Consider the following 12,390-nt stretch of genomic DNA (forward strand, 5'->3'; position numbering starts at 1 on the left):
ACAAAAGATATTGAAACAAAAGGTTCACAATTTTAGTTAAAATTGTGAGAAATAAGTCCAGTAACAAAAATGATTTAACTTCGTACAATTCTTTGGTCCTTAAAAAACTGGGTTTATACAAAACCTGCCCGCAACCTTTTAGGAAGTGATGATTCATTACCCTATAAAAAACAATTACATCCATATAAACAAATGTTAAAACATAATGTATATTTTATACAACTCATTCAATAAAATTCTAATAATAAACAACGACATTTGTTGATATAATATAACTAATGAAAAACTTACGTTCTATAAGTTTTCAAAAACTTCTTTGAACACGACGTTTGTTGTAGAATTCAATGGATGGTTATCCTTGTCATGGATTAATATCTTAAGCCCTTTTTTGCTTTTGACCCTTGATATTGCAACATATAGTTGACCATGACTAAATACACTTCTAGGCAAATACAATCCAACATAATCCAATGACTGACCTTGAGATTTGTTAATTGTCATAGCATAACATATAGTTATGGGAAATTGCCTTCTAGTCATTTTGAATGGCCACGGAGATTGTGTTGGAGTCATATCCATTCTTGGAATATAGATAACCCCTCCAATATTCTTTCCAGATATAATATTTGCCTCGATAACGTGGTTTGCCAATCTTGTAACTATAAGCCTTGTTCCATTGCAGAGACCTTCAGGTTGATCAATGTTTCGAAGCAACATAATAGGGTCCCAATCTTCAATTTAATCTTGTGGTTAGGTAGACCGGAAGTTGTAAGTGTATTCAAAAATTCCGGGGTCAAAACATCAAAAGCTTCATTTCCTTCACCGTCAAAAGTGTCTACAGAATCTGAACTTAAATATTCCTTTTCTTCACCTTTGGGAAAATTTTTGAAATTTTATTATTATAAATCTATGTTAGTACATATAAATATATGAATGTATCTATAAATATGTTTACAATGGATAACGCATACCTGGTATGAATCCCAAAACGTATTGATTTATGATGTCAACCGTTTCAATTGTTCCTGCCAATATAGCTCTTGATTGCAAAAATTCTGGATTCTTGTAATTGTTAAGAAAATTCGGATATGTTTCACTAACAATGGCTTCTAGTGGATCATCATAGTTAGAAATTAAGAAATCATTTGGAATAGGAATATCTGTGTAACCATCGTTAGGTTCTTCCAATTTCCCATCGCCAACTTTTAATATCCAATTAGAAAACAATTCTAATTCAGATGTACTTGAAGTATTGCCGGCTTGTTGGAGTCGCACGTTCTTTGTAAGCTTCAGCACAACACAATGGTCCCAGATGTATGATGAATTTATTGTAGAATGTATTATATCTGAACGACTGCCCCTTGGTACAACTGGTAATATTTGCCGAAAATCTCCACCAAATACAATTACTTTCCCTCCGAATAATTTGTCAGAATAATTGGAACGCCCCATTATGTCTTTAAGGGTTTTATCAAACGCTTCAAAACAAAATCTGTGTGCCATTGGAGCTTCATCCCAAATTATAAACTTTGCCATTTTTAGTAGCTCTGCACGATCACTACCTTTGTCGATATTACATGTAGAAGACTCCATTGTAGGTATTGGAATCTTGAACATTGAATGAGTCGTTCGACCTCCTGGAAGTAGTAGTGAAGCTATGCCCGATGAAGCAACAGTTAAACAAATTTGTTTCTTTGATCTTATGTAGGAAGCTAGAGTTCTCCACATGTAGGTTTTCCCTGTGCCACCGTATCCATACAAAAAAAATACGCCTCCTTGTTGATTGTTTACTGCTTCCATTATTCGCTTGAATACACTTCTTTGCTCATCTAATTTAAAAAAAATACATAGCAAACATGTAGTGAATAAATTAATTATACATTAAAAAAAATTGTAAGATAAAATCATACTTTAAAAGTTAACTTTATAAAATTATGACAAAACTTACAAACATTTAACATATTTACCTGTAAGATTTAAGAACAAATTATTGTATTCTTGCAATTGTTCGGCTGGATTGTAACTCCGCTCTTCGTATATGAGCTTATTTCCCAACTGCTCAACCACATATCCACTTGGATAAGGCATTCCAGCAAATTCCTTTAGACTTCGGCTCTTCCTTTGAAGATTTTGTTCAATCTCAATTAATGTTAAATTCATTATCTCTTCATCCGACAACCTCAAACCTTTATACAATAGTAATTATAAATGTAAACTATAAAACAAATTTACTTTTAAGAATCAAACAAATAAATATAATAAAAATTCACAATATAGGAAAAATAATACCTCTATTGTTTGCAATTCGCTGTTGAGCATATAGTATTCCATCAACTAAGAGATGACATGTTTTACTCCATACATGTCTTGGCCTGTTAATGCTGCCTGATAATAACATGTGAACAAATGGTAATCTCAAATATTGACCTGAACCCCAATGATTTGCCTCTTTAATAGCTGCAATGAATTCTCTATCATCGTCGATAAAACCCATAGCAAAACAGGCATCCCGGAAAGTATCATATTTTACGTTATTCACTGTTTTTATATCATTATAACTGCGGGGGCCTTTGACATGTGTGAGCATCAATCTAAGATAGTACAATTCTCCAGTTGTTGGAGGAACCCATATAAGCCTACCAATTGTGTAACCTTTTTGACGGGGTTTCCATTCTCTTTTGTTATTAACATAAACAAATTTTGAAACAAATTTGCTGTAAGTTAAATTTTGTGCTTCAGGATACTTGCAATTTGCTTTGAACCATGATGTAAACATCGATTCAGTTACACTTGGTTTTTCCAGAACTGTATTGATACGATCAAAATCAGTGTAATATACCGAATTTTGACCTTCACAATGAAAGTACAGTCTCTCAACAGCTGGTTTTCTACCATGGATTGGAAAGGAGAATATCCTCCAAGATGCTTCACTCGGAGAAACGTACCTACAAATAATATAATGAAAGGCAATGGATTTAAAATTAATAGAATGATTATTGTAGACAGAATATATAAATTTTATTATAACACATATACACTACGCCAAAAACTGGAATAGACAGCGCACCTTAGAGGGCGCTTTATTACAAAAGCGCTCTCTAAAGTGAAGCGAAAAAATATGGAGCAATAGACAGCGCACTTTAGAGGGCGCTTTTGTAATAAAGCGCCATCTAAGGTGAAGCGAAAAAATAAGGAGGAGATAGAGGGACAACAATACATGGCGCTTTTTAGAAAGCGCCCTCTAAGGTTACCCTTAGAGGGCGCTTTTAAAAAAGCGCTGTTATAAGTCCATGTGCATTTCCAGTTTATAAAGCGCTTCTGGAAAGCCTTAGAGAGCGCTTTCATAAGCGCCCTCTTAGGCCCCCTTTAGAGGGCGCTTTTTTTCCACAAGCGCCCTCTAAGGTCCCCTTTAGTAAACATTAAAATTATAACATACTGCGCGTTTTGTTATTTCACTCTCAGTTATTTTCGTTCTTTTTCACGTTAGGGTTCTCACTGCTACGATTTTCGCTACTTCTAAGGCGTTCTCCTTCCACCTCTGTTAGATCTACGATGTTTCCTCCTTCTACCAATCAAAGGTACACGATGCAGCTTATGAGTGTATTTATTCTAGCATACATTATTACTTGCACTATTGCTTTGTTTTAGCTTTGCCCCATTTCAGTTTTATGTTATTGTTGTCTATGCTACGTTTGTTTCGACTTGTAAAGTTTCAATATTCATAGTCATTTAAATAGTTTGGGTTTATTAGGCAATTGACGGTTGGTTTTTAAATTGCTGAATTTGATATCGCTATGAATCACATTCAAAGACTGTTGTTAGGGTTCGGTTATGGTTGCATTATAGAGACATTAGAAACCTTTGATTTCGCGGCTTAGATTGTAGTTTAACAACATTTTGTAAAACCCTAAAAAAGTTTCAAATTTTTTACTATTCAGGCAGCAATATCTAAAACACCTTCTACCAATCAAAGGTACACTATGCAGCTTATGAGTGTATTTATTCTAGCATACATAGCGTAGCTAGTAACTTAAGAAGTTTAGGTATGGATGTTATTTGATAGAGTAAATGGAGACATGAATGCCCTGCACAGAGACTAACTCAATAAAGCGAAATTGTTTTGTCTCATCCCATTTTTGGTTTCTCTTCTGAAATTGTTTTTTGTTTATTCTAATTAGTAATGGATAATACATGGATGTCTTCCAATCGATTGTCGAGAGAGTACGAGAATGGGGTATCAGAATTCGTTAAGTTTGTCGTTGCGCACGCCGAAGACCCCAGTAGAATGATATGTCCTTGCTTGGGTTATTGTTATGGGAAACAGGTTGACGCAGTTCAGTTGACATCGCATCTAATGAGGCATGGAATTGATCGAAGTTATACATGTTGGAATTTGCATGGTGAGAAAAGTAACGAGAATGTTGAACCGGGGGATAGTACGACCTATGCCTCAAACTATAGTGGCGCAGATACATACGATTGTGATCGAGTTGAAGAGATTGCAGAAGCACTTGAAGGAGATCTTAAAGATTGTCCCGAAATGTTTGAGAGGTTGGTAAGTGATGCAGAGAAACCTTTGTATGATGGTTGCACTAAATTCACAAGATTGTCTGCGGTATTAAAGTTGTACAACTTAAAGGCGGGCAATGGATGGACGGATAAAAGTTTCACATAGTTATTAGCCCTTTTGAAAGATATGCTTCCTGAGGATAATGTTCTTCCCAATCGAACATATGAGACCAAAAAGATGTTGTGCTCTATTGGCATGAGCTATGATAAGATACATGCATGTCCAAACAATTGCGTTTTGTTTCGAAATGAGTATGCATCGTTAAATGAGTGTCCTAAATGCGGTGTCTCGCGATATAAGAACAAGTTGTCTCCAGCAAAAGTCTTGTGGTATTTTCCTGTTATTCCGAGATTTAGACGCATGTTTTGTAGTGAAACCTATTCAAGACACTTGACCTTGCATGCAGATGAAAGAATTATAGATGGAAAGTATCGACATCCGGCAGATTCACCACAGTGGTTGAAAATTGATAATGATTATCCTGAATTTGGAGAAGAATCAAGAAACCTTCGCTTGGCATTATCTACTGATGGAATGAACCCACACGGTATCCAGAGTATCTCACATAGTACATGGCCTGTGATTATTATGATTTATAACCTACCTCCATGGCTATGTATGAAGCGTAAGTACATGATGTTGTCTATGTTGATTTCTGGACCTAAACAACCAGGGAATGACATAGACGTGTACTTGAAGCCCTTAATCGAAGATTTAAAGATTTTGTGGGAGACCGGTGTGGAGGTTTATGATGGATATAGGAAAGAAAGTTTCAACTTGAGGGCGATGTTGTTTGGCACAATTAATGATTTTCCAGCATACGGAAATCTATCAGGGTATAGCATAAAAGGTCAATGTGCGTGTCCTATTTGTGAAGATAAAACAGATTGGAAGCGCTTGGAGTTTGGTCAGAAGAATGTCTTTCTCGGTCATCGGAGATTCTTAAATTCAAATCATCACTACCGTGGATGGAGAAAGGCGTTCAATGGAGAGACAGAACAAGGCAGAGCTCCACCTATATTGACGGGTGATCAAATTTTTGAAAAGGTGAAAGATTTGGATACTCAGTTTGGCAAGCCTTTTGCCCACACACTTGTCAAAAGTGGGTGGAAGAAGAGGTCAGTTTTTTTTGAATTGCCGTATTGGAAGTCCTTGTATGTGAGACGTTTTCTTGATGTTATGCATATTGAAAAAAATGTATTTGAAAGTGTTATTGGCACGTTACTCAATATACAAGGAAAGTCTAAGGATGGCCTTAAGGCAAGAAAGGACTTGATAGCGATGGGAATAAGAACTGAATTAGGACCCTTGAAGAAAGGAAAACGAACATATCTACCGCCTGCTGCTTATACTCTATCTAGAAAGGAGAAAAAAACATTGTGTAAGTTTCTAAGTGAAGTTAAAGTTCCAGAAGGGTACTCTTCAGATATTAGAAGACTTGTGTCTATGAAAGACCTCAAGTTAAAGAGTTTAAAGACCCATGATTTCCATGTTATAATGGAACATTTTCTCCCAATAGGTATACGTTCTATTCTTCCAGAAAAAGTAAGAAGCTCTATAACTAAGTTGTGTTCTTTCTTCAAGTCAATTTGCAGTAAGGTGATCGATCCTGCGATCTTACCAATGTTGCAAAAAGAAATCGTTATTACTTTGTGTGAGCTTGAAATGTTTTTTCCTCCATTATTTTTTGACATAATGGTACATCTAGTTGTTCATCTTGTGAAAGAGACACAATTGTGTGGACCAGCTTATATGAGATGGATGTACCCTGTTGAACGTTATATGAAAATATTAAAAGGGTACATGAAGAACCGAAGTCGACCAGAAGGTTGTATGGTTGAAAGATACATTGTTGAAGAAGCGATTGAGTTTTGTACTGAATATTTGTCTAATGTTCAGTCAATCGGACTCCCCAAGTCTCAGCTCGTCGAAAAGAAAGAAGGAAAAAATCTAATTGGAAATAAAATCGTGGCAGTATCAAGGGTCGAACGGGATCAAGTGCATTTGTATGTTCTGCACAATGAGAATGAGGTTGAGCCGTATGTTGAAATTCACAAGGATGTTCTCCGAGGTTTAAATCCCAATAGAAATGAAAATTGGATAGTACGAGAGCACAATCGATGTTTTATACCTTGGTTTAAGGATCATATTTATTCAAAGTATTATTCAGATCCCGCTTCAATAACAGAAAGGTTGAGATGCTTAGCATATGGTCCAAGTTTCCATGTTTTTTCTTATAGCGCATACGCGATTAATGGATACACATTTTATACCAAAGAACAAGATGATAAAAGTACTATGCAGAATAGTGGTGTCACCGTGGTAGCTGAAGCAATGCACATATCAAGTGTGAAGGACTTAAACCCCAAATTTGCAAATCTGTCGTATTTTGGTGTTATCGAGCGCATTTGGGTGTTTGATTATGAGAAGTTTCAGATTCCTATATTTGGTTGCAAGTGGGTTGAAAATAATAACGGCATTCGAATGGATAAGTCAGGATTTTTGCAAGTGGATCTTAATAGGGTGGGATACAAAGATGAGTCTTTTATTCTAGCCTCTCAAGCTAGACAAGTGTTCTATGTCAATGATCCGAAAAGTACGAAATGGTCTATAGTTCTTTTTTCCAACAAAGTAATTGATGAAAACACTGGAGATCAAGGTGATATTGATGTTGAGATTGAATCGTTTACCAGAAATGACCAAGATGAGAATATTATATCAAATGATTCATATATTAGAAATGATCATAATGAGGGTATTTGGATCAATCCAACCGTCCGTGTTGTTAAGAGACATGTAGAACATATTCCAACCAAGAAAAGAAAGAGAACTTAGTGAAAAAGGTACAGGTCAAATGATTTTAATTGTTTTCTTTATTACAGGTAAAATGGCTTTTATGATTTTAATTTTTTTTTATATTTGTCATCTGATTTTAATTGTTTTCTTTATTACAGGTAAAATGGCTATTATGAAGTCAATCATTCGTGCAAGGGGCAAGGGATACTTGAAAGTATCAATTGATATTTGTTTAGATGGAGATGTTCCATTGTCGTCAAGCCTCATTCGCGTAGATGATGATGCTGGATATTTGAAAGTATCCCTCTACGACAATGAAACATGTCCATCTAAACAAATATCAATTCTATCTTCAAAAGATAAGGGACCAAAAATATAAGGGGATTACGCAGCAAATCGAGTCAGTTGCATAAAAAAAAGGTATAAACACAATTATATGATATTTATGCATAGAAAATGTTAATTCTTGATCTTATACTTCACCTAACTAATTTTATGATATTTTAGGTTCATGCTATTGATATTGAACAAAAAGAGGTTGTTGCTAAGAAGACTGCGGCTAGCAAAAAAACATACATCTCAGAGATGCTTTTGCTACTTAGTTTTATTTCTTTTTAAGTTATGAATTGGTTGTATATTTAGAATCTTTAGAAGTTAAACGATTATATATCAGTGGATTGTTGTATATGTATGGATTGTTGTATATAAGGCTTGTTGAATGCAATGTGTGAAAAAGGGCTTCAAATTATACAGTTTTGGGTGTACTGCTTCAATATACAGGTTGTCTAAAATAAATAAAAAAATATAGCGCTTTTTAAAAAAAAATTTAAATAACCACCCACTTTAGAGGGCGCTTTCCAAAATAAGCGCCCTCTAAACCCTTTAAATTTCCACTTTAGATGGCGCTTTCCAGTAAAAGCGCCCTCTAAACCCTTAAAAGTTTCCACTTTAGAGGGCGCTTTCTTTAAAAAGCGCCCTCTAAAGTGGCCCTTAAAGGGCTTAAAGAGCCACTTTAGAGAGCGCTTTCACCAGGAAAAAAAGCGTTGTCTTTACCTATGTCAGCGCCAGATTAGAGGGCGCTTTAAAGCGCTGTTATAGGCCAAAAAAAACGCCCTCTTTTCCCTTATTTGGCGTAGTGATAGTCAAAACAGTGTACATATAAAATTTTCTACACCGTGCATGTAAAGAAAAATTGCACACTTTTAGTTGAAATAGATAAATTGCATGACATCATATTTCAAGTGATATATTAGAAACGTACCTACAATCAATATACTGTTTGATCTCATCAATATTCTGCGGCTGGTTGGAAGTTCCATCATCATTCGGTACAATGGCGGCGGTGATTCTGTCGTAACCTTTGTTGATGTACTTGAATAAGTACTTAATCGATGTACTTTGATTGCACCATTCCATGTTTATGTGAGCTTGGTACTTTGTCAACAACTTTGCATTGTATGGAACAACATTCCGGTTATTGACTTGAATTCCATTCTTAAGAACTGTATGTCCATTGTCCCTTCTTCTATATACCGGAAACCCATCTTGATCAACAATTGTTTCGGGCTGAAACTGTTTTGGAAAATATTTAGAACATTTTCCATCTTTCATGCACGGTGAAGATCGATTTGTAAATCCACACGGGCCATGAATCATGTGAGTTTTAACCAAATTATACAACTCTTCATTGGTATCTTGGTCAGGTATTTCAGCTGAAATAATGCGATCAATATCACTTGGAGTTGGATATTTGTTAGATGGATGGAGGAAAATTAAGATGTGAGCATGTGGTAATCCTCTCTTTTGAAACTCAATTGTATACATATCTATAAAAATAAATATATAAAATATATACAATAGTCAGCACACGAATGATAAATTTGAAAATAACAATACGATTAATTGAATATGGAATAAGTTACTCACATGCAAGAACTTTCCCCAATAGACTTTTCTTTGTGAGATCAGACAAAAGCTCATCAAATTTCATTTTAAAGACTCTTGAAATGATGTCAGGACGATCTGATGCTTTTAGATGAACAGAACCAAGCAAACGTTGAATTTCAGGCCAGTTGGGGTTACATGTGAATGTAATGAAAAGATCTGGAAATCCGACATAGCTGCATATTGCCATTCCGTCAAAGTATAGTTGATCCATATATCTACGACTACCAACGTATGAAGAAGGTAGCACAACCCTCTTACCTGTGTTTGACCCGTGCGTTTCTCCATTTGAATTATATTCATTTAAATTGTGATACTTGCCAACCCTCAGTTTTGACTGATTCTTTCGAAGCCAACGTTGGCTATACCACGACCGTCATTTAGTATGTTTGGCGAAAGTTCTGATAGTGGTATCCTCAAAGCTGTTGAGTCATTGCCGCGTCTTTTATCAAATGTACCGTTTTCTTTTAGAGCAGTTTTCAACCTCTTAGATTTCTTGTCATCAATAACACTCTTTCTATAAATTCTGGCTTTTGCAGCATTCTTCCTCCTCAAAATAGTTTTGAAATGTAATTCTTCATCTACCATTTTGAATATTTTCTATTATAGTACTCACTCAGGCTCTATAATTCAAAATGATCATAGTTGATCATACATCTGAAAAAATTACACATATATAAAAGATATTATATATCTTCATCATTATAAATAAAACAAAAGATATATAATTTTATAGTGAATAAAAATATCAAATGTTCACCTGATAAAAAACATAACTTACATTGCCATGGCTTTATTTGAATAAAGTTTTCTTACAGCTTTTACTCATTCAACATGATAAGTTCATTTCTTGAATTTGGAACAATACTTGAAATGCTAATATATAATATATAAGGTACATGTTAAGAATGGATCATTTCCATTATATATATATATATATATATATATATATATATATATATATATATATATATATATATATATATATATATATATATATATTTGGTACGAAAATTCCTCTGTTCCCTCCAAAATAATTAGCAATTACGTAACATGTGGATATGTGTAATATAGGGAAATGAAAAGTTTTTCATCAGCCTATGTATTAATATAGCCGTAAAACCTAAAGGGATTTCATTAGAGCATGTTTATCTATAGTTTTCCCAAGTTCCTACACATTTACCGATGTTGCTGTGTCAGAAGCATTTGGATATTTGAGATTTTCCAACGTTCTCTCATTTGCAATGTCCATAAAGAAACACACGCTCCTACAATTTAAGTGGTTCATATTTATTATTAAAAAAATTCAATTTGTCATTTAAAGAAAATCAAACAACGATAATATTTGGCAAAAAAAATACAATAATAATTAATTTGATTTCAGGATATTGATTTCATTTTGGAATGATAAGATTGCAACAACAATAAAATAACGGTAATATTTATTATTAAAAAAATTCATTTTGTCATTTAAAGAAAATCAAGCAACGATAATATTTGGCAAAAAAACTACAATAATAATTAATTTGATTTCAGGATATTGATTTCGTTTTGGAATGATAAGATTGCAACAACAATAAAATAACGGTAATATTTTTTAGTAGTATAAATAGGTAAGAAAAAATATTGTCAATGTAAGAAAAAAACAGTATTAAGAAAAAATATTGTCAATGTACAGAATGAATTTATAAAAATTGCAATTACATAATGATTTTTTTAAAAAAAAAATATATGAATCCAAACAGAATATTGTACCTGGAATTAATTTAAAATTGTATTTAAAATAACGGTAATATTTTTTAGTAGTATAAATAGGTAAGAAAAAATATTGTCAATGTAAGAAAAAAACAGTATTAAGAAAAAATATTGTCAATGTACATAATGAATTTATAAAAATTGCAATTACATAATGATTTTTTTTAAAAAAAAATATATGAATCCAAACAGAATATTGTACCTGGAATAATTTAAAATTGTATTTTAGTAATCTTATAGGGGAATGAAATAAATTTGTTAGATTTCAAAAAAATTAATATTATATTATTCAAATTTGGTTTCTATCTTTATTGAAAAGTATGATAGATATAGGTTTGATGTGATGTTAAAGTAGAGCATTAATGATGGTTAATTTTGGGAAAGTTTGCTTCAAATATAAGCAAAAAATATTGAAGTGAAAGGTGTGGATATACTGATTTTTTAGGGTTGAAACACATGTATTGGAAGTTACATATCTGTATCCATTATATTTAAAATGGTATAATATTGTCAGTGGTTTTGGAATAGTGGTTTTGGAATATTTTGAGTTATTAAGTGGCTAAAATAGGATTAATAATGATGATAATAAATATTAATAAATAACAATATTAATAATAATAATAATAATATCAATTTATTCAATTAAATAAAACCCTAATTTTCATCAAACCGTTTCATATTACTTCTCCCTCTTTTCATATTCTCGGTTTGACATCTCAGAAAGACCACTTAAAAAATCAGTATATTTATTATTAAAAAAATTCATTTTGTCATTTAAAGAAAATCAAGTAACGATAATATTTGGCAAAAAAACTACAATAATAATTAATTTGATTTCAGAATATTGATTTCATTTTGGAATAATAAGATTGCAACAACAATAAAATAACGGTAATATTTATTATTAAAAAAAATTCATTTTGTCATTTAAAGAAAATCAAGCAACGATAATATTTGGCAAAAAAACTACGATAATAACTAATTTGATTTCAGGATATTGATTTCATTTTGGAATGATAAGATTGCAACTCTAGTCTAAATTTGACCAATTTATTTTATTTAATTTTAACTTTTTTGTTGTCGAGGCAAATTTATTAAATTGTAAAATGGTAGAGTTAGTTAGAGTATTAAATAGAGTTTAGTACGAAATTACTTATAGGAACATGAAATTAGCTGTATTATGGATTGTAATTAGGGTAATTAAGTAATTATGGTGGTAATTAACTTTTATATATTAAAAGTAGATATTATTATTATTATTATTATTATTATTATTATTATTATTCATATCAATTTATTTAAATATAACGTAGGAAACAATCAAT

General features: G+C 32.7%; 1 protein-coding gene across 1 annotated transcript; it reads right to left on the reverse strand.

Moving 5' to 3' along the window:
• Positions 1-659: 659 nt before the first annotated feature.
• Positions 660-9,524, reverse strand: LOC127093829 (uncharacterized). The gene is made up of 7 exons (XM_051032732.1): positions 9,293-9,524; positions 8,628-9,192; positions 2,428-2,945; positions 2,290-2,385; positions 1,968-2,186; positions 972-1,829; positions 660-871 (listed from the first exon to the last, which is right to left on the reverse strand). Exons 1-7 carry the CDS (start codon positions 9,522-9,524, stop codon positions 660-662), a joined length of 2,700 nt encoding a protein of 899 aa, XP_050888689.1.
• Positions 9,525-12,390: the final 2,866 nt, after the last annotated feature.

Source organism: Lathyrus oleraceus, chromosome 6 (genome assembly GCF_024323335.1).
Source record: "Lathyrus oleraceus cultivar Zhongwan6 chromosome 6, CAAS_Psat_ZW6_1.0, whole genome shotgun sequence".
Taxonomy (NCBI): domain Eukaryota; kingdom Viridiplantae; phylum Streptophyta; class Magnoliopsida; order Fabales; family Fabaceae; genus Lathyrus; species Lathyrus oleraceus.